At 35.5% G+C, this 23,972-nt stretch overlaps 1 protein-coding gene across 4 annotated transcripts in view; it reads right to left on the bottom strand.

Annotated features, from left to right (window-relative positions):
• MYO5A (myosin VA) overlaps positions 1-23,972 on the bottom strand; it is a 207,184-nt gene that overhangs the window by 125,432 nt on the left and 57,780 nt on the right. For all 4 annotated transcript variants that reach the window (XM_081290005.1, XM_081290006.1, XM_081290007.1 and 1 more), the window contains exons 2-4: positions 14,179-14,289; positions 6,970-7,141; positions 3,896-4,040 (exon numbers count right to left, since the gene is read on the bottom strand). In XM_081290005.1, the coding sequence (XP_081146131.1) occupies positions 3,896-4,040; positions 6,970-7,141; positions 14,179-14,289 (428 nt within the window). The remainder of the gene's footprint in view (positions 1-3,895; positions 4,041-6,969; positions 7,142-14,178; positions 14,290-23,972) is intronic.

Genomic DNA, 23,972 nt, shown 5'->3' with positions numbered 1-23,972 from the left:
AATACTACATGCTAGTCTCCATTAAACAGAAAGGTAGCAAATGCATTCCACGGAACAGTCTGTAAATGTAAAACTAGATATTAGTGAAATTGTTCTATTTATATGTAATTAAACTGAGATCCAAGGAAATTTTGAGATTCAAGTTAAATAGTTAATTATTGGTAGAGACTCAACTAGTACAGATATCTTTTTTACTATACCAAAATTAACTGCACCGAACTAGCTAATTTCAAGTAGAACTATAAATGAAACAGTAAAATTGATTCACAAAAGAGAGAAAATATAGAAAAGTTAAGCAATCAGTACTACCTGATTTAAGGGAAACAAAATTAAAATATGTTATTTTAAAGCAAATAACATTATGACTTAGATATTAAAGAACAATCAATCTCAACATGAGAAATGACTAGCAACAATGTGAAATGAATATATGATAATAAAAATAGACACCGCAGTCCATTGAGGTTTTCTCCTCTGGAGGTAATCAGGAATACTAAAATTAGGAGGCTATTCTATAAAAGTATTTGTATTCTCTTAAAATATTTTTGTTCTCCAAGGAGCATGTTTAGAAAGGAACCATGAGCCAAGCATGCTGGTTATTGCTACTAACATGCTTGAGAAGAATCACTACTGTTAACTTTGCTTTGAGAAGAGATGCCTAAAACAGCATTTCAACCTTAAAGATCTAAAATGGAAGCCCACCCCTACTCTTTGCCCCACACCACACACATTCACAACTTGCTCCTCTTACTACTTCTCCATCTCAGGAAATGGTACTTTCAATGTTCTAGAACTCAGATTAAATCTTTGTCCCTATCTCCAATTTCTTTCTCACATAAGCAAGTCTTTGCCAGTTCTATTGTAAAAGATATATTCAGAATCCACCCACTTCCTAACCATCTCCACTAATATCCTAAAACTAAAATTATCATTTCTTGCTTAGACTGTTGCAAAAACCTAGCTGATCTCCTACTTTCTACCCTTGACCCTGGTCTGTTCTTTTTAGGTTTGCTTTGTAAATTCAGTTTTCTCATGACTTCAAACAAAAAAATTGCAAAAATAGTAAAACAAACTCCTGTATGTGTATTACCTAGATTCACCAGCTGTCCATTTGCTTTATTAATATGTTTCTCTTATTCTGATGTTTCCTAAAATATTTGAATGTAGGTTGCAAACATGATTCTTTTTAGAGCATATTTCCTCAGAGACTTGTTCTAACATATCTACAATGATCAAAATCAGGATCAATAATATTGATATAATAGTACCACCTAATCCCAGTACATATTCCAATTTTATTAATCATCCAGCATTGTCTTCAACATGGCACTTATAGATACTTCATAAATTGTGCATTTTATTTATTTGTAGTCTTTATCATGATTTGCTTTGTGGGGTAGGAATTTTTGCTTATTTCATCTAATTTTTTTGCTGTTTCTCTTGTGTCCAGGACAGTACCTGGTGTCTGGGATGCTCCTGCACCTTTGATTCATGACTAGAAGCCTAAGCCTTAGCTGTTGTATCAGACTTTTAGGTTGTACTAACAACATAATACCATAACTGGCTGAAGCATACTTTAAAACTGCCTTAAAAAGAAAACTAAGCAAAGGGAAAAAAGATAAACCTTCAGTTAAGAAATCACAGTGTGTGACTAAGCCACAGGGATGATAAAGCAGAGTGGGGAAAATGCTAGGAAACCAAAGTAAATCTAAGGGTAAATCTAACACCATTCATAATACCATTCATTCATTTGCTATGGATTACCACAGCAAAGATGGTAAGAGCCATGTCTTCTTATTTAAGACTACCAAGGGGGATGGTGATGTAGCTCAGTCGTAGAGGACATGCTTTGCATGTTCAAGGCACTGGGTTTGATCCCCAGAACACAAAATGCAAAACAAAAGGGCCTGGGGAGAAAGGAAGGAAGAATGAAAAGAACAAGAAAGAGAATAATATTTTCCAAAAAGTCATATAAATTTTCTCACTAGTATTAAATTTTCAGGAATTATTTTTAGGGTCTAGCGATCCATGTGATTCTCTCTTGGTCCACTAGTTCTCAGGTTGTACTGAGTGGTGCTAAAGTTTCCTGCAATGCTCCAATACTCTACAAATCAAATATTGGTAGACTTTTCCAACTTAAGGAGAAAATATACTGATTGAGGGAATTTTCTCAAATTTTTAAGCTTAAAAACAAAGCTTAAAAATAAATTTTCTTAAAATTTATATATTTCTTACTACTTTATAGAAGAATCTGGCATACTGTGGCCTATTATACAGCACTAAACTATGTTTAGTCATTTTATATACAACATATTAACATTTATAGTATCAAACTAATTGAATTTGAAAAATGGTCACCTTAGTAATGAGACTTTGAAAAAGTTACTACATGACTTCTCTATGATTCAGTTTTCTCATTGGTAAAATAAAGTTTAATAATAAAGTGAAACTCAGAAGGTTGTTTTAAGGATAAAACTAGTTAATAAGGGAAAAGCAATCAATCAATGTCTTATAGAAAGAGAACATGTAATAACTATTATTTGCCATTAGAGTTATTACCACTAATAGTATTTTATTAGGAAAAGTGCACAATGACTTCTAAGGGTTCTTTCATTGAAATAATTCTATAATTCTGTCACAATGGTCCAATCATGTACAATCTTCCTGACTGAAGAAGAGAAAATAAAAAACTCTACAATATTGTGTTCTCTCCACTCATAACTACTTAAGAGTTTCTCAAATCATATATATATATATAATAGACCAAGTTCTGCTTTGTAAGCTGGAGAAATTAGTCAAATATATGCTATTATTTTATGCATTCATTCTTTTACATTATTTCGTATTACAAATTATTAAGTGTAATCTAATCCTGAGAATGTTTTTCTCCCATTTTCCACCCTCAAAATGTTAGGGTCCTGGGGCTGGGGTTGTGGCTCAGAGGTCGAGCACTTGCCTAGCACGTGTGAGGCACTGGGTTCGATCCTCAGCACCACATTAAAAAAAAAATTGTCCATCTATAACTAAAAAATAAATATTTTTAAAAAATGTTAAGGTCTTGTGGTTAATATCAGATATAAGGGCTGGGGCTATAGCTCAGTGGCAGAGCATTTGCCTTGCATGTGTGAGGCACTGGGTTCGATCCTTAGCACCACATAAAAATAAATAAATTTAAAAAGGATTCTGTCCATACATAACTACAAAAATTTTTTTTAAATCTGATATATTTTACAGATGATATTCAAGATGAGTGATGCCCTATCATAACATTAAAATTATACTTTCTTTTAGATTTAATTCTCTAGGGTACAGACTAATCCCCCCCCCCCCCCCCAGTTCATAGGTCTTTTAGTTCTGGTCTATCATTCTACTGAATGACATTAGGCAAGTCATTTAATATCACTAAAACTTGATCCTCTCATCTGTAAAATATAACTTCTGTCCTTGCCTAGTCACAGAATCATGGTGAGATTCCAAAGGCAATATTTTTAAAACTGCACATCTTTTTATAAATGTGAGATTACGTATGTGTGTATGTAATTGGGGACTGAACCCAAGAGAGCTTTATCACTGAGTTATAGCCCCAGTTCTTTTCATTTTTTATTTTGAGACAGGGTCTCATAAGTTGCTGAGGCTGGCTGCAAACTTATGATCTTCCTGCCTGAAGCTCTCGAATCATACGGTTTACAGGTATATACTACCACATTTGGCCAACAAGAGATTATTTTAATATTTAATAAAAATCCAAGCCATGCAGACAAACTGGTTACCAAGGCTGCTTAGTTAGTAATGATACATGAACTGCCATTAACTTTAAAAATATCCATGACCTTAAAAAGAAGAAATTATCACATATAATAAAAGCCATGAAGTAATAATGAAAGCTTTCACCAACCTAGCCATTTGCTTATAAGCTTCTTCAGCTACTGCAAAGATATGTGGATCCATATCACCCATGTTCTGACCACTGTAAGCATTAATAATATCTTCTCCATAAATAGGCAGTTGTTCATAAGGATTTATAGCTACTAGGACTATACCTGGAGGGAGGGGACAAAAAAGAAAAAGAAAAAGATATCAGTGATATCCTAATGAACATATCAAACTTGGCATAAAGTAAAATAATTAACACAAACTTCATTTAATTTTTAGTTCATATTAAACTAATATAATATATTGTTCAAAGATCAAAATACACAACTTTTAAAAAATTCATTTATTCTAATTTGTTATATATGACACCAGAATGCATTTCAATTCATAGTACACATATACAGCACAATTTTTCATGTCTCTGGTTGTATACAAAGTAGAGTCACACCATTTGTGTCTTCATACTTGTACTTTGAATAATGATGTCCATCTCATTACACAGTCTTTCCTACCTCCATGCCCCCTCTCTTCCCCTACCTCCCCTTTGCCCTATCTAAAGTTCCTCCATTTCTCCCATACTACCCCCCACCATCCCTATTATGGATCAGCATCCTCATATCAGAGAAAACATTCGGCATTTGGTTTTTTGGGATTGGCTTACTTAGCATAATATTCTCCAGGGCCATCTATTTACCAGCAAATGCCATGATTTTATTATTTTTAATTCCTGAGTAGTATTCCATTGTGTATATATAACACAGTTTCTTTATTCATTCATCTACTGAAAGGCATCCAGGTTGGTTCCACAATTTAGCTATTGTGAATTGTGCTGCTTTTATAAACATTGATATAGCTGCATCACTATAGTATGCTGTTTTTAAGTCCTTTGGGTATAAACCAGGGAGTGGGATAGCTGGGTCAAATGGTGGTTCTATTCCAAGTTTTCCAAGGAATCTCCATACTGCTTTCCATATTGGTTGCTCCAATATGCAGTGCCACCAGTAACGTATGAGTGTGCCTTTCCCCTCACATCCTCGCCAACACTTATTGTTGTTTGTATTCTTAAAAGCTGCCATTCTGACAGGAGTGAGATGAAATCTTAGAGTAGTTTTGATTTAGAGTAGCATTTCTCTAATTGCTACAGATGTTGAACATTTTTTCATATATTTGCTGATAAATTGTATGTCATCTTCTGAGAAGTGTCTGTTTAGTTCCTTGGCCAATTATTGATTGGGTTATTTTTCTTTTTGATGTTAAGATTTCTGAGTTCTTCATATATCCTAGAGATTAGTACATGTGGTAAAAAATTTGCTTGCATTCTGTAGGCTCTCTATACCACAACTTTTGTCTCTCTGAATCATTACACATCGTCCTAACTAAAACACCATTAAAGAATTGGGCTGGGTTTTTTAAAATAATGTTATTAGGCTGGGGATTTAACTTAGAGGTAAAATGCTTGCCCAGCATGAATGAAGGCTTGGGTTCAATCCCAGGGGAAATAAAAAATTAAGTGAAAATGTTTTAAGTACTCTAAATACTTCCTACTTCTAGAAATTTATCCAAACAAAATAGAGATTCATGTAAAGGCTTGTTTTTAAATATAGATGTTTATCATGTTATTGATAATAGTAAAAATGGAAACAAAGAAAATATGTAATAAAAGTAAAGTAGTTGAACACATTCTGTGACATCTACACGACTATTGGGCTACCACTGTAAATCACTTATTTTTGAAGACTATAAAATGTCATAGAAAAACATGACACAAAACTATACATGATTCCATCTTTGTATCTGCTTATAGTCTTTCACAGGTACACAAAGAGAGGATTTAAGTTTAAAAAAATAAAGAATTTAAGTCAATGGAATACTGGCTATTTTTCACTGGTGAATTACATGCAATTGTTATTCCTTTTTGATACTTTTCTGTATTCTTTAATATTTTACAGTAGCTACATATATTACTTTAATGAAGTTATTCACTTAACAAATATTCTTTAGCTCCAACTATGTTTCAAGTCTTTTCTAAATGTTGATTTTATAACAGAAAACAGAAAAAACAAATCTTTATGCTCATGGAGCTTATAGTCGAGAAGGAAATTCAGATGACTAACAAAATAAGTAAAAAAAAATAGATACAAAAATAGATACATCTATATATATGGTTTAGAGAGTAGTAAGGAAAAGAGGAGAAAAGTAATATAAGCAAGGAAGATAGCTGGGAGGGAAAAAAGCCTTATAATTTAGATAGGGTGGCCAGGGAAGGCTTCATTGAGAAAATAACATGTACCAAAGAAAAATAAAAACTGAGAAAAAGGAATATTCAGTCAATGGTGGAAAATAAAATGGTTAACATCAAGGATCTAAAGGATGTACATTCTTTTAAGAAGAAAGGGTGGCTGCTCCTGTTCAAACACTGCATTGGGCACAGAAGGCAAAAAGACTCAGATGGAAATTCAGATCTGAGTCTCAGAGAGAGAAAAAGTAAAAGAAAGCTGAGAGTTCAGTAGAGAAAATAGAGGATAAGAATAAAATAAAGAAAAAGAAGAAAAAAAAAGAAAAGACAGAGGGGAGAGGGAAAGAAACAAAAAACATACACTTATGCATAGGCTTCATTTCTAAGAGAGAGGAAAAGCATACTGCAATGAGCAGGGGCCTGGCATTCCAAGTAAGCAAGACTTACCATGAGTCAAATCAATCCTGCATTTCTCAATAATTAAGAAAAAGTTACGATAAGCCTCTAACCTGCTCCAAATGTAAGTTCTTGAATATCTACTCTTCATATAGTTTTTTAAGAAGTAAAAATAATATGGCATTAAATCTGACATATGGCTTCTGTGAGGAGAGATGCAAAAGATGGGCCAAGTTCTTTACATCTTGAGCAAAGCTATATAATGTGACTTCACAAATGAATTTATTTTGTACCAAATGCAATTTAGCTAATAAATATTGGTAATCTTTTTATAACTCTGAAATGACTTTTGTCTTTAAGAGAAAATCTAACCACAGCCTGATTTCCCCATGCATAGTGCTTCCACTGCTGCATCTCTTAGAGGAAAGAGTTTATAGTCCACTCAAACAACAAAGCATACTTACCACAATATGTATAAATGAGTTTGGAATCAATAAAGCGAACTCTGAGATTATGGAGCACAGCAGGCTCATGAAGATAGCTGAGGGCAGTGAGGTCATTTTCTCCAACAAGTATATCAGGGTTTCGTAGATGAGGCAGCTCCTTGGTCTTTGGATCTAGACGGTATTCCAAATCCTAAAAACAGAAGGTACAGCATCTGGATCAGACATGGCAAGGAACAGGAAACAGGCCCATGCATTTTGCTTATTTCCTATTCCTGATTTGTTACTCGGCTATTAAATGTTTTTGTTTCCTGGGATCTTCCATTATCATAGAAACTGGTGGAAATGGCAAAAGCTTTTTTTTTATTACTAAAATTTTTTGGTGATTTTTATTTTTTGGAGAAATCAGAACCTAGACCTTGTTTACCTAGAAATTTTTAGAACTTTTTAATCATTAAATGAGCTTTCTTCCCTCACCTCTTTACTTATGAGAAGTGATGGACAATATAAGAAAGGTCAAGAGCTTGGCTTGAGAGTCAGATTGACCTGAGCTCAAACCATAAGACTGGTATTTACTTTTTATGTGATTTTGTATATGTTATTTAACCTAAATCCATCATTTGTAAAACAGCATAACAGAACTGTGCCACACAAAGTTGTGGTAAAAATTAAAAGAGGCCATGCACATACACAAAGTGTTGTGCATAGTTTCAGGGGATTCTTGGACTTCTCAGGGTTTGGGAGTCCCTGAGGGACTCCAAGAATCCCCTGAAACTATGCACAACACTTTGTGTATGTGTACAAATGTGTACACATATATGCATGTATGTGAACTTTCCTGGAAAAGACAGTTCATACTTTTCATTAGATTTTTAATGAGGTGCCTGGGTCTAAACATTAAGTACAATACATTCTGAAGTCACAGGCATATGACTTTATGATAAAGACAATAAAAATGCAATTTAATTATAGAGTGGGACAAGCTAATTTTGTTAATACTGAAGATATATACAGAGGTCAAATATTCAAATCAGGCATGAATGGATTACAATAAAGGAGAGAAAAATTTATAATCTGTCTCTCAGCAATTCCCTTTTCCTGTTTATCAGGATATAATGTCCTAAATGGTACTTGCATCAACTCTGTCAGTACACAATTGCCTGTTCTCTGGCTGTTCTCAGTTGACTGCTTTTTACCTCTCAGTACATTCTCCTTTCTGCTTATCATCAATGTCTATCCCCAGATAACTTAAAAATATAGCATTAGATATGAATGACAGCAAGCCTTAGATGATAAGGGGAATATTTAGAAATGTCCAGAATCTTCATGGCTTAAACTGGTTACAAAGTTCATCATGTAGCCAGATGACTATAAAATGGCAGAATAATCTTCTTAGTCTCCATTAGAGGATGGGGTTTTCATGTGGTCAGTGGGGGAAGAAGTTGGAATTGTGAAGACAGTAATATGGGAGATGCTCATCTACAACATCTTTATAAAAATTTGCTCCTTGGAATTAGGTTTCAGATGGCTACAACCTGCTCCTCTAGAATCACTGAAAATTAGCAAATTAATGAACTTTTCTAATGTTGCAAAAACTATGTTTTCTTTATTTTAATCTAAAGTTTCTAAAAAGGGAATGATTCTTGGATAGTTGTGACGGTGGGGGGCAGTACTGAGGATTTAACCCAGGGGTACTTTACCACTAAGCTACATCCCAGCCCTTTTTAATTTATTTTTTATTTTTTATTTTGAGACAGGGTGTTTCTAAGTTACTTAGACCTCACTAAATTGCTAAAGCTGGCCTTGAACTTGGGATCCTCCTGCCTTAGCCTCCCAAGTTAATGAGATGATAGATGTGTGCTATCATGCCCAGCTACTTGGTATAGATTTTATAATATCTATTCTTCTTGCTTGTTTTCTTTTCTAAGAATTGCTTTTTAAAAAAATATTTTGTTTTAGTTGTAGTTGAACACAACACGTTTATTTTATTTTTATGTGGTGCTGAGGATCGAACCCAGCAACCTGCACATGCTAGGCGAGCACTCTACCACCGAGCCACAACCCCAGCCCCAAGAATTGCTATTATTACATGCACATATCATTATATTTTTGGATTTTTTTTAAATTAAGAATTAGGTCTTAGGTTGTGGCTCAGTGAAAGAGTGCTTGCCTTGCATATATGAGGCACTGGGTTCAATCCTCAGAACCACATAAAATAAATAAACAAAATAAAGATATTGTGTCCATGTATAACTAAAAAAAATATTTAAAAAAAATTTTTAATTAAGAATTAATGGGCTGGGGATGTGGCTCAAGTGGTAGCACGCTCGCCTGGCATGCGTGCGGCCCGGGTTCGATCCTCAGCACCACATACAAACAAAGATGTTGTGTCCGCCGAAAACTAGAAAATAAATATTAAAAAATTCTCTCTCTCTCTCTCTCTCTCTCTCTGTAACTCTCTCTTAAAAAAAAAGAATTAATAAAATTAAACATAGACACTATATTCTGCTAAATTTGTTTCTTACAGTGATGTGAATTACCAATTTTGAAATAACTTTACATGTATAACAAATGAGTAAATATATTATAGATAATGAAAACCAGAAAAAGAATTTACAAATAAGCTGAGGGAGAATAAAAGGATTAACCTTGCAGTGTTGAAGAAAAAGGGACTACTATGAACTCATAGCTAAAATACATATCTTTCTACCTATATCTATTATTATAGCTATATAGTGAGATATTGTCATACAAAAAAGAATAGATGAGTGTAGGGGCTGGAACTATAATGCAGTAGTTGAGCACTGGCCTAGCATGTGAAGTACTAGTTTTGCTGTTTGGCACCACGTAAAAATAAATTTAAAAAACAAAGATATATTATGTCCATCTACAACAAAAAAATATTTTAAAGAATAGATGGTGTACAAACATTAGTATTGTATGCATTTGATTTAATATCTATATGCATGTATATATCTATAAATACAATCCATAAATATATGTTTGTGGGCACTTGGTCCATGCCTATAATCCCAGTTATTAGGGAGGATAAGGCAGAAGAATTGTAACTTGGAGGTAAGACTGGACAACGTAGAAAGATCCTGTCTCAAAATAAAAAAAGACAGGCTGAGTGGTGCAGACCTGTAATCTCAGCTATTCAGGAGGCAAGAAGATTGTGAGTTTAAGGGCAGCTTGGGCATCTTAATAAAATCCTGTCTCAAAAAATAATAATAATAATAAAGGCTTGGGGGCTGAGGTTGCCTGGCACGTGTGAGGCACTGGGTTCAATTCTTAGCACCACATATATATAAATAATAAGGCCCATCAACAACATCTACACACACACACACACACACACACACACACACACACACAAATAAATAAATGAAGGCTTGGGATATAGCTTAGTGGCTGAGCACTTACCCAGCATTTACAGAGTCCTGGGTTCAATCTCCAATCCAAAAAAAGAATAAAATTTAAAAAAAATTAAAAAGGGCTGGGTATGTAGCTCAGTGGTATTTACCTTCCTGAGTTTAATCAATAGTATGTATAGACATATGTATATATGTATATTCATATACACATCCTATCTCTGTCTGCCAAAAACTCTAGAAGCAGTGCTATTCCAATAGCAACGAGCATACCTAGTGCCCAGATCTTGGTTACTAAATATCATCCTCCAAACTAGGTATTTGGAGAAGAGAAAATACAAGATAATTTTTTATTATCTTTTATTTTATTTATTTATTTTTGTGTGTAGTGCTAAGGATTGAACCCAGGGCCTCAAATATCTATCTTTTAGTATAAGGAAATAAGAAAGTGATTTTTAAAAAACAGGATAAAGATATGTCAAAAAACAGAGGAACAAATCTAAGAGAGCCAATGAGGGAAACAATTCTAGTGATAAAACGAATGATAGTAGTAAATGATAAAATAAATACTCATTATCCCATAATGACATAAATAAGTGACTGAATCAATACAGAAATGGGAGAGAAGAGATAACACTGCTGTACATAAGAATTTCAATTAACAAATGTATAAGAAAATAAAGAAATGGAGAATCACCATTAGAATACCAGTTATACTTGCTACGGGCAAGACCGAGTAATGACCACTAAAATTAGTGGGCAAAGTTTAAAGAGAAACAGGATTTATGTGTGGCCTCCAACTATCTCCTGTAGAACAGTGGTATTCATTAATTATAAAGGGAAAAAAAACTAAATTCATAGTAGACCATGGCAGACATCACCTTAACTAGGTGAGCATGGTCAACATAGCCAGTAATAAGATATATTGACATCATAGACTCTTTGATATGATACACTGAGATAATATCACATCTATAGCATTCCTCGTGAAATTCAATAACCTTAATGTAATCATGAGGAAGCAGCATGATTGGGACATTCTATAAAGCACCTGTCAAGTATTCTTCAAAAGTGTCAAGGTTATGAAAGTCATGAAAGACTGAGGAACTATTTGAAACTGAAGGAAACTAAGGAGACATGACAATTAAAATGCAATGTGGGACCCAGGGTTAGGGAAAAAAAGGCACTGGTAGCAAAACTGGTGAACTCCAAATAAAATCAGAAGGTCAGTAACAGTTTTATATCAATATTAGTGCCCTAGTTTTGATTATTCAATACAGGTTATAAAAGGGGTTGGGGGGCTGGGGATGTGGCTCAAGGCTCGCCTGGCATGTATGCGGCCTGGGTTCAATCCTCAACACTACATACAAACAAGGATGTTGTGTCCACCGAAAAACTAAAAGAAATATAAATATTAAAATTCAAAAAAAAGGGGGGGTTAGGGGAAGTTGGGAAGCTATCTGTCTAGATGTATATCTTGAAATCATCTGCTTTTCCAGCTATCTGCATAATAGAATAAGCACTGTCTTAGAGTGAAAAAGTCTATGTTCAAATTCCACTTTAAGTCCCCAAAGCCACTTTTTGACTGCTGACCTCAGGTAAAACTACTCAGAGTTTCTGAGCCTTGGCTTCCTTATTTATAATAGTCATAATATCACCTACTAATCCACAGGGGTTGCTGAGAAAATTAAGTTGAGAGACTGTAGCCCAAAGTGGCTAATACTGTACCTAACACAAAGTAGATGACTAATACATATTCAATAAGCTAATTCCTTAGTTTGACACTCAAGGTTTTCCTAATCTGGCCTAATTCTTCCCTGTCTTCTTCCCAACTAGTCTCCTTGCCTCAGATTTACTTTCTTGAAATTCATCCTTCATGCCGTCATCAATGAGTCCCTAAAACACAAACCAGGCACCATTCTTTTTAGAAACACTATAATCATTCCCCATACCAAATCAATAAAATTCAAGAGTTTTATAGGAAGAACACCGGGTGCCTGTGATCTGGTTTTCACTCTCATGCTTCTGCTGGTCCTGTACTCTCACTTCACATCCCATCAACACAGAACTTGGGTGGTTCCCCAAACACTCCATCATTATGCATGCCTCCTAACCTTTGAACATGCTTTTCCAGGTCCCTAAACTCAACACCCAATGTCTACTTGTTCTTCTGACAGTGTCTCTCTGACTCCTCATCCTCACCAGCCCTCTATCTACTCATTACTCTGATATACTTTTATTTCCAATTTGTTTTGTTATATCATGTTTATCTTCCTCACTGATAAGGATGTCAAAGATCACAATTTCTGCCACCTCTTAACGTGGTATATAGTGACAGGTACCTTAATATGTATTTTTAGAACCAGAAAACATACCTTTCTACATCTCTACTCCAACTGACCTGTTGCATTCACTATCTCTACAACACATTCCAACACTCAGAGGATCTACTGTTTTCTATATTAATCCAAACTCTGTCTAGATTTAAACAAGATGGGATGATGCATGCTTGTAGTTCTGGCTACAAAGGAGGCTGAGGCAGGAGGACACCTTGAGCCCAGTAGTTTGAGGCCAACCTGAGCAACACAGCAAGATCCTGTCTTAAAAAAACAACAAAATATGCACATTCAAACTCTATCTAGTTTGTGGGACTGGGGGATAGCCCAGTGGTAGAGCACTTACCTAGCATGAATGAGGCTACCTAGTAGAGCACTTACCTAGCATGAATGCTGGGTTTGATCCCCAGCACCATCAAAGAAAGGAAGAAAGGAAGAAAGAAAAGAAAAAAATTCAATCAAGCTTTTAAGACCCTGTTGCCTATCAAAATCCTTCCTCCTCCAAGAAGCCTCCCCCAATGACACAGCCCATAATAATATTTCCTCCTACTGGGATCCTCAATTCCTTACTATTTTTATAGTACAACAGAGTGGCCATTAGCACAGATCATGAAGGCAAATTTCCTGCATTCACATCAGAGCCTCATTTCTTAATACCTCTATAATCCTGAGTAAGTCACTTAAACAATTTGAGCCTTGATTTCCTCATTTGTAAAATGAGAATAACAATAGCCCTACCTCATGGAGTTGTTGTTAAGATTAAATGAACTAGAACATAGTTAGAACCACACCTGGCACATGATTACTCAATACAAGTTAACCATTAAGATAGTTTTACTGATTTGGCAGTTAATCATGTACTATTCTCTTGACATCTTTAGAACTGCAGTACAACACTATTCTTCATTTTCTAATTATTTAACTTTTCCACTTATTTATATCCAGTTTCCCTCACTAGATTACAAGTTCTAGGAAATTAATGTGACAAATGTTTTTAAGCAAGTGACACATCCTGTAAAAATATCATAGAGAGATTAAAATGGTAGAACTCAGATGAATTCATTCACAAAATGAATAAAGTCAGTGCAGAAGAGACACAATTGAATTTAAGCTTTTCTGAGCAAATATTTCTCAAATGATCAGTTGTAGTAAACATCAAATCTTAATTAAACTGGCACCTTAAGCAATGTTATCTTAGTTAATATGAAATAATTTTAATGTTAATCTAAACAAAATACAATTAAATAATATCTTTGGGAAGATTAGATATAAATCTAAATCTGATAATCATAATAAACTCACAGGCAAAGCAATGAATTTTAAAAATATCTGATATTTTCACCAACCTATGTCATTGATAAATCTATTAGGATAAAAAAATTGAGTTTGTCATTTTTACCAAGTTAGTAAGTAAGTAAAAAAATATTTAACTTTCAATTAAGATCAGCAAGTCACAATAAACTCACACTTTTGAACTCCCTTCACTGCAGGCAATGACCACAATTGAAAGTAAAGACTCTTACCTTTCCTTCCTCAAGGTGAAGCAGGAGGACTTTATCTCCAGGCTTATAATCTTTGAGCAGCTCTGCTGATTTCCAAACTTCCTCAGGATCAGGTATCCAAACCCTAGCAAACTAGAAGAAAAAAAAATGCTTATATTAGCAAGTCAATTACTTTATAATAATATAGAAAGCATATTAATTATTTATAATTAAATAATTTATGAAAAAAGGAATCATATCCAATATAAATCTTTTTAAATTAGTAAACAAAAAGTATATCAGCCTCAGTAGCACCACCAACCCCAAATTATGTAAAAAGTATGTTCTGAAAAAGTAGGTAAAATTAAAGCTTGACTTTGTTTTATCTAGTAAATACTTTCTGAAATGTAATTTTAGGCAAAAAATTATATACAAAACCTCTTTTCAAAGCTCTGCTGCCATGGCTCTGCCAGTTTCAGTAGCACAGCCATATTTTTATCAGTGTATATACACTTTGAATTTTTTATTGTGGTTTTCATCCTGTGCTTGCAAAGCCCTGATGATTGCTCAGAGATCCTTCAGGTGCCATTATGGTAGGGAGAAGGGTGAGATTGTGGCTTGGAGCCACATTATGTTTTATATACTGAGCATCTGCAATTTTCTTTGAAGGAAGAGTTCTGTTGCTAATAAAACCCTTTTGACAAAAAGATGATTGTTTAGAATTTTGCCCTCATTATTTTTTTAAAAAGCTTGTGAAGTGGTAAAAATGTAAGTTTGGCCAGAAATACAATTTGGCTCATGTAGCCTCGATCCCATGAAAAAGGCACACTAATCATCAGGGGTTCCTAAGATAGCAAATCTGCAGCCTCAAATAGATACTATCTGGACTTAAGCCAGATGATCACATGATCAATTTTAAGAAAAAGAACAAAATATATTAACGGATATGAATTTTTTCAATCACCATATTGAAGAAGCACTTCATGGTTGCTTAGACTCTCCAGGAATAAATCTCCCTCTAACACATATGTCTATTAAACCCTAATGCTGATTTTCACAAACAGATGGTGTATGAGAGAAGGACACACTGAATTTCATTGGCAAAGGGAAGATGTAATCATGGCTGACACAGGTTAGACTAAAGCTGATCTCTGGCCTATACTATATTCTCATTTCATGTAAGTTCACTTCTAGACTTCATTTTTAATAATGACTAGGATGATAATTTACTTGGAACTTCAAGATTAAGAAACATTTGGATTAAGTATGTTACATATAAGGCTATTTCCTGATGAACTGTAATGTGATGGGTAGTCTAAGTACGGAGCCCAAAGAAGTTCTGGAAGCTTATAACAAGACTATTCCTAATTAAAAGAGAAACTTACATATTTAGTGATGAAATTAAAGAGAGGGAAAAGAAAGTGGGTGAACAAAAGTAAAGGAAAATCTGAGAATCCAGACAATTTAAATTAAATGACCCTGTAAGAAAAACACTTGAACATGCCACCATACAGGATATTACATTAAACTCAATACTGACAAGGATTTTCAAGTCTTCCTACTGGGAAGCTTCTGTGGTATAGTGCAGTAGTTTCCAAATTACTATAATCCCATGACTAACAAAAAATTTTTTTAAAAAGATGTTTGAGGACTAGCTGGGTACAGCGACACATTCCTGTAATACCAGCTGTTTGGGAGACTGAGGCAGGAGGATTCCAAGTTTGAGGCCAGACTTGGCAGTTTAGTAGGACAGTCTCAAAATAAAATAAAAGGCTGAGGGATATAGCTGAGAGAGCACTTGCCTAGCATGTATAAGGTCTTGGGTTCAATTCCTAGTATATACACACATACACACACAGAGGACTGACATAGGGTTATCAAATTTTATTGTGTCAAGTAAGATTACAAAACCAGTAAGTGTTAATGAAGAGAGGCTAAGGCCCTCACCCTCTCCAGAGGCAAGGTTTTTAAGTAGAAATCTACAATCTAGTATCACCATCATTTTATAAAATAAAGAACATTTTAACATTAAAACAGTAGGAAAAGTAGACATTAGAGTAGCATACAAATTCCATGCCATGTTCTAGATGGGCCTTTAAGATCGGTTCTTTCCTTACCTACTTCACTTTTAAGCTGGAGCCACAGGCCCTTATTTTAGTGCTTTAGGAACACAGGTTTATTCATGTTCCCAGAGCCTTTCCCTTTGTCTGCAATGTACTTCTCCTAGATCTTATGCATATCTTGTTATGATTTGGATATAAGGTGCCCCTCAAAAGACTCCATGTTCCTGCAGGAATAACCTCAAGAGGTAAAATGGATTGGTCATGAGAGTCATAATCTAATAAGTCTATCCTAGTTTGAATGATCTAACTGGATGGTAACTGTTAGTGGGGAGTGACTGGAGGAGGCATGTCACTGGAGATGTGCCTTGGAAGGGTTCATCTTCCCTATGACCCCTTCCCTACTTCCCTCTTTCTGCTTCCTGCCACAAGGAACAACAAAGCAACAACAACAAAGCAATGTTTCTCTACTACACCCCTTTTGCCATGATGTTTGGCTTCACCTTGGGCCCAGAGGAACACAGGAGTCAGCCCACTGTGGACTATACCTAGGAAACAGAGAGCCAAAATAAACTTTTCTTCCTCTAAGTCGTTCTTCTTCTCCAAGTTGAGATTTTGGTCACAGTGATAAAACCTAACACATGCCTCCTTCTTATTTTTCAGATTTTAGTTCAAATGTAAACCTTGTCAGAGAGGCCTTCCCCAGATCTTTCTAAATTTATCCCAAATACCTCTATCATTTTATATTTTATTTTCTTCAGAGGTCTTACAACTATCTGAAATTACTTACTGTTATGTTATTGTTTATTTATCTCTCTTTCTTCATTAGAACATAAGCTATGTGTCTATGTTGTTCAATACTACATCCAGTATTTAGAACAGAACTTGAGACACAGCTAGTGCTTAGTATTCGTTGGAAGAAACTAAGAGTAAAAGGCATCTTCTTCACTTTTATGTAAGTAGTATGGTAAAAAACTGACCCAATTGCTTTATTTTTTCTTGTATTTTTAAAGAATTATAAAATCTTTTAATTTGAAGTTTACAAAGAAAGAATACTAAAGTAGATAGGTTGTATGTTCTACCATATGGACCTTGGCCTTTATTTCAGGCAACTGTAAAATAAAGATGATAGTAGTGCTCTTCTCGGGAGTTACAAATTTAGAAACTCTGAGAAAAGTATGAAATAATATAAGTACAGGATGGGACTGTTACTGAATTTTTTTTCCATGGGAATCAATTCCTAATGTCATACATTAAATGTGTTACTAAAAATTTGTTTTATAACCTTTCCTTCAGGTACACAGTCCATAAACTGAGCAATATTTGTACATATTACTAAAATCTTATTCATTCAATAAACATTCCTAAGTATTTACTGCTCCTATTCTTACTTTATAAAGTCAGTAATTTTTTAAAACTTTTCTGGAAGAACTTACTAGTTCCAGAAAATATATGACATTAAAAAAAATCATGAAATGACCTACTATAATGACTGATGAAAACATAAAAAAGCAAAATGTGATCACCAAGTGGCTTTCAAGAAGAGTGACTGACCTGTGCTTAAATTAGAGGAGACTTTAAATCTAGACAGAAGTGTCTTTGTGTTCTGTGTTAGCAAGAAGTCCTAGGTAGGATTTCCACAGTTTTTGCATTGAGGAAGTACTGGATTTCCAAGAATAAGGTGTTAACAAGACTTATAGATAAGGAAGCTGGAAAAGCCTTACACACACCAGAGGCAACATAAACACCAAACCCTATCTTGATAACAAGTTTTATCTTATCTCTATCTCTTGGGAAAGTATCCAAGGAGAAATAGGCCAGAAACAAGACCATTGTTTCCATTGCCTCTTTGTAGTTCTTTTCCATCTTAACCCATGAGGTCAGTGACAACTATCACATAATTGGGTCATTTGTGGGTCTATGTCTTAGGTTAAAAGGCAGAGGGAGATCTTAACCTCAACTGCTCCTACCACTGCCTCTGTAACTTCCAACTCTATCTCTCATTCTTTCTCCAGGCCCCAAATTAAATACACATGGCAGTCCTAGGGGACAAGTCACATCCATTGTATGCACTACAAAGAAGACAAGGGCCCTAGACCACATTAGAAAGCTAGAAAAGGGACATGGCAATGAGGCAGGAATCAGAAACAGCGTGGACACTTGCCCACTAAATCTGCCAAGGGGCTTCCTGATGAAACAGAAGCATTTAGGAAAAGAAAACACTGGCCAAATCCAATGACAGTGGACACAGACCCCCTCAACAGGATAAGGGAAAAGTCCCTTTTGTGTAACTCAACTGTCTTAATTACCCAGTGAAGGTTTTCTTGCAGTGTTCTCCATTTGCCTCACATTACTTATACTCCTCTCCATGCATACTACTCTAGAATTAGTCTCTCACTATTTTGTGAAAGTCCCTCAAATATTTCACACATGATTCCGCAAACCTTATTTATCTACCTCCCACATTAGACTATCAACTCCTTCAAAGTCATCCTGGGTCCCCCTTTATGGTTGGCCAAGTTCTTTGCCCACAGTTTATGGGTAGCACATATATGTTGATTTTAATACCAAGACAGGGTAAAGAAAGGAAAAGAGATGAGAAAGCTGGGATGAAAGGCAACAAAGGCAAACTATGCAGGCTTAGCTGAGGATTTTTCCTGGAGTTGCTTCAGGGTTTAAGACCACAAAATGTGGTTGAGAGGGGACATGAGTCAAAAACTTAGAGAAATTCATGAAGTAGTATGTAAAGAAAGTAAACAGTGTTGCAGGAACTGATGGGAGAAGGGGAAAAAAGGTTTGGGATTTGAGATACATATATGATTAAGGACAAAAACCAAAACAAGGGCTGGGGATGCGGCTCAAGCTGTAGCGCTCGCCTGGCATGCGTGCGGCCCGGGTTCGATCCTCAGCACCACATACAAAAAGATGCTGTGTCCGCCGAAAACTAAAAAATAAATATTAAAAAAAAATTCTCTCTCTCTCTCTCTCTCTCTCTCTCTCACTCTCTCTCTCTCTTTAAAAACAAAACAAAACAAATGAAAACATTGTAGGAGATGATGAAATAAGAAAAAAGCTTAAAATAGATACAATTCAAATGTAACAAAATATGAACCACTTGATTAAAATGAAACAACAAATTAACCACTCAGTCAGAAATGGGAGTAAAACAAAATAGAAGGGCTAAATTCTAATAAGTCAAAATTAGAGAAAATAATGCTGGCACAGATTTAAGTTGCATAAGAACTTGCAAGTAAAATACATGTCTTCTATCTTCCCACAATACAATTTAATGAGGCCTACCAATCAGTGGTGAAGCAATTCTGACAAAGCCTGATGGATGAGCACTGGAAAGGCAGGTTCAGGGGGCATAGTTGCCTGGGTTGCACCAGAGAGGGCTACAAATAGGGCCAGCTTACTCTCAGACCATCTCAGGGGTTATGCCCCTCCCTGCACACTTAAGGAGGCACCAGTCATCTTTCATTTTGTGTCCTTACACAATGACAATACTCAAGAGGTCCTCAATTAATGTAGTTGACTCACTGGAAGTTTATCTAACTCTCATTTTGTCAGCCAAGAAACCGTGAGGTATACACACCAAAAGCAGTTGTTTCCGATGCCTCAAATACTTTGGGAACAAAACTGACAGTACTAAGAGGGAACTGACCAGCCCTTAAATCACAAAGACTCAGACCCATGTAATTCCATCTTCTTCCCTAAATTCATATATACTTTATTTGCTTTTCATATACTACGTGTGTGCTTCCTTAAATCATGAACTGTTTAGTCGCTCATAATCTGCCCTCATTCACAACCCCATTATGAGTGTTTGCAAAAAATTAATCCTGTATGTGCCAACTTGAACAGGCTTCTATAAAAACTAAGTGTCCCTCTGGGCTATGAACTAAAGCAAGAGGAAACCTGAATCATCATCAACACCCCTTCCACTGAAACCTGACATTAAAATTGATACTGCATATGATTACTAAGTAATTCATATAATCCTTACAGCATGTTTTTGGTGTAAAATATTCAGGAACTACCACTCTAAAAACATAATTGGCTTTCCAGAGTAAAGGAAACAAAAATTATTAAAGAAATTAGAAAATCTAAAAAGTTGTCATCCTTAGTTATTGTAAATTTTTAAAATTTATTATGAGATCCCATCCAGATATGAGAACATGAGAGTATGTTTGTGTATAATGAACTTCCCATATGCCCACCACTTAGGTTCAGAAATCAAACACTACTAATAAAACTGAAACCCTTGATAAAATATTCTCTTAACATTTCATCCCCCCTCCCATCATTTTTATTCAATACTAGTATTCTCTAGTCATATCAAATTTTGGGTGCTGTACCCTGAATACGCAGTGCTGCCTCACACTACTATGCTTTTGCTTTAGTTATTTCCTCCATCTGGAACACTATCCCTTCCCTTTTGAGCAAATAGAATCCTTTTTATCCTGTGTTTAAATGCCACCCTTCCTAAGAAGCCTTTCCTTACTCCCATCACTTGTCACTCCATTCTCAATATCTCTATCACCTCTTACAATCTTCTGCTAGAATCCTTATACCACTATCTGATGACTTTGGGTGTTTATCACCAGAGACTAAGAGCTACTTAAGAGGAGGGCGATGTCTTTTTTTGCCTTTGTCTCTATAGCACTTAACACCGGACTTGCCCATAGTAACTTTTCAATGAACTTTTGTCATATGTACATTTTGGGCCTTTATGTTCTTGAACATTACTCTATAAAACAAGGTAGATTAAAAGAATTACTGGTCTTTCCCAATCCTCCCCAAATCTTCTGAAAAGATCCGTAATTTCCAGAAGTAGAGAAAGATGCACTAAGTGCTAGATGTTGAGTTATATAGGAAATGTTGGTACGACCGAAGGAAAAAGAGCCAGGCCTGTAGAAAACAAAACTAATGAAACATCCCTTCTCCCCTCCCCCACAAAAACCACACCTCTATCCTTTCATAATTCAAGTGTATAGAGTGGAAACCTCCAGAACAGTGATTCAGTCCCACCCCAACCAATCACAAATTACTCAGAAAGCAGAGAAATGTCACTACCCCCCTCCGCCAGCAATCTCTCCAGGAGCAAGGGAAGAACAGATGGGAAATCCAAAAGGTCTAAACAAAATGAGTAGGTCACACAAAAGTGGGAGGGAGAGAACAAGTGTTAGTGGGTATAGAATACATGGTGCATTCTGGGTAGGGCTATAAGTGAGAGCAAAAGTACACTATGCATAAACTTCCCAGAATTGTTGATGAACTAAATCATAATCAACACTGGATTTATCACAGGTTCATAAGGAATGAGAACTAGCATTTCTTGAGCATTTTCTTTGTGTCAGCAGAGGCCCAGGTATTTTACATGTAAGATTTCATTCAAATCATCACAAGAACTCCACTACCTCATTTTAATAGATATTGAAGTTTAGACCTTACACAGGTAGAAATGGAGTTGAAACATGTCTACTCTAAAAAGCCATGTTTTTTCTACTCAACACTTCCCCCTTGTTTGAACAGTATATTTCACTATAAAGAAACTCCTTCCTTCCACTCTACAATTGCTCCTCTTGGTATCACAAGGAAAATGGCTATTAAACAGGTCCACATCACTGGACAAAACATAAGAATGTCCTATCTAACAATGTGTCAAAATCATACCAATGGCCTGGCATCCACCCTGCAGTATTTCAACTGGCTAAAAGTACAGAATAAGGATTTACCAAAAACAATGTTATGGAATAACAGCAAGAAACTATCTGAGGATGCTAAGTTTTAGAGTCTGTAAACAAGTCAGGATGGCGCCTGGCATTTTGCCAGAGGGAGTGGTTTGTGAAGTAAGGCCTGCGAGCCATTAAGTGTGGAGATTCCTTATTGGTTGACTGCTGTATCTAGTTTATGTTAATTAAGATAAGCTGTGTGGAATGTATATATACCCCTCTGGTGCTACAATAAACGGCTCCCACTCCTGCTGTATCAATGTACACAAGTTGCTGGTCACCCCCAGGTTATTTTGCTGCAGCCAGACTGCGGCAGCTAAGGATACTAATAAATGGATACAGAATAAGGATTTACCAAAAACAATGTCATGGAATAACAGCAAGAAACTATCTGAGGATGCTAAGGATACTAATAAATGGATGATTCCTGATTCCTGAACTCTCTAAATGATTACAATAAGGGGGCTGATCCTAGATTTTTGGTAACCAGAAGTTACCTTGCAAGTAGTATGAAATGTGCATGGTTTCAAAGTGAAACAAGTTTGCCAGTCATGGTGGTGCACAACTGTAATCCCAGTGTTCTAGTTTTAGATTTGTGATGTCTCCCAAAACCACATGTGTGAGACTATGCAAGAAAGTTTGAGATTAAATGATTGAGTTATGAGAGCCTTAGCCTAATCAGTGAATTATCTCACTGATATGGATTAACTGGGTTGTAACTGTAGGCAGGTAGGGTATGGCTGGAAGAAAGTCACTGGAGGCATGCCTTTAGGATTTATATTTTTATACCTGGTGAGCAGAGCATATCCTCCCCTCTCCTCCCCTCCCCTCCCCTCCCCTCCCCTCCCCTCTCCTCCCCTCCCCTCCCTCTTTCCTTGTTGCCATGTCCTGAGTAGCTTTCCTCCTCCATGTCCTTCCACTGTGATGTTCTGCCTCACTTTGGTCCCAGAGCTAAAGAGTCCGGCTGACCACGGACTGAGTGAACCTCTGAAACAGTGAGTTCCAAATAAACTTTTCCTCCTCTACATTATTCTTGTCAGGTCTTTTGGTCACAGCAATGTACAAGCTAACATATCCAGTGACTGGGAAGGCTGAGGCAAGAGGATTGCAAGTTCGAGGTCAGCCCCCAAAACTTAGTGAGACCCTGTCTCAAAATAAGAAGGATGTAGCTCAATTCCTGGGTTCAATCTCTAGTACTGAAAAAAAAATTAAAAGTATATAATAAATAAAAGTGAATCAAGTTCAAGTCAACTTCCAATAGGCACTGAAGTTATTTTAAATTTGTGAAGAAAATATTTCAATTAATGAATGTTTTATCACATTAAGATAGAAAAAAATTAGATAAATTTTATTTTTCTAGAATTTTAATGTGAGACAACAGAGCTTTGAAATTAATATTTTTAGACATGAGTTCTTTAATATTTCTATAAAGATTATTTTTGGAACTAAGTCTCACTTTATAAGAACAGCATTGGGGCTGGGATTGTGGTTTAGCAGTAGAGCACTTGCCTAGCATATGTGAGGCACTGGGTTAAATTTTCAGCACTGCATATGAGTAAATAAAAATTAAAAAAAAAAAAAAAACAAGGGAAAAACAGCATTAATGTGAACATTTTAAAAATTTACTATTTCCATCTGCAATTAGCTAGTGGTATTTGAATATAAATTCCAAATTTCTAAATAAATAAAATAATCAAAGGTATAACAGAATTACCAAAAAAAAAAAGAAACCATATTGATCATGTTCATCACAGGGCTTTATTTAATCAGAATGCGGAAACTTTCCTTAATTTTTGCAATATGGTTTATAATTATCATTAAAGAAGTCCATTATTCACCAAAAAGTCTGAAAGAGGCTAAATAACAACCCAAAGTCACTCCACTAATCAATGACAGAAGCAGGATTCAAACCCAAGATGATCTCTGACTTCAAAATTGTTAAGATATTTAAGAAAAAGTTAAAAAAAAATCCCAAAGAGTCATTTTCTACTGACTGAGACTTAGGCTGTCCAATTAAGCAAACCAACTCACACTTTCCTAC

This window comes from Spermophilus citellus (assembly GCF_964194105.1).
Source record: "Spermophilus citellus genome assembly, chromosome: 4".
Taxonomy (NCBI): domain Eukaryota; kingdom Metazoa; phylum Chordata; class Mammalia; order Rodentia; family Sciuridae; genus Spermophilus; species Spermophilus citellus.
This window is presented reverse-complemented; position numbering and strand designations above follow the sequence as displayed.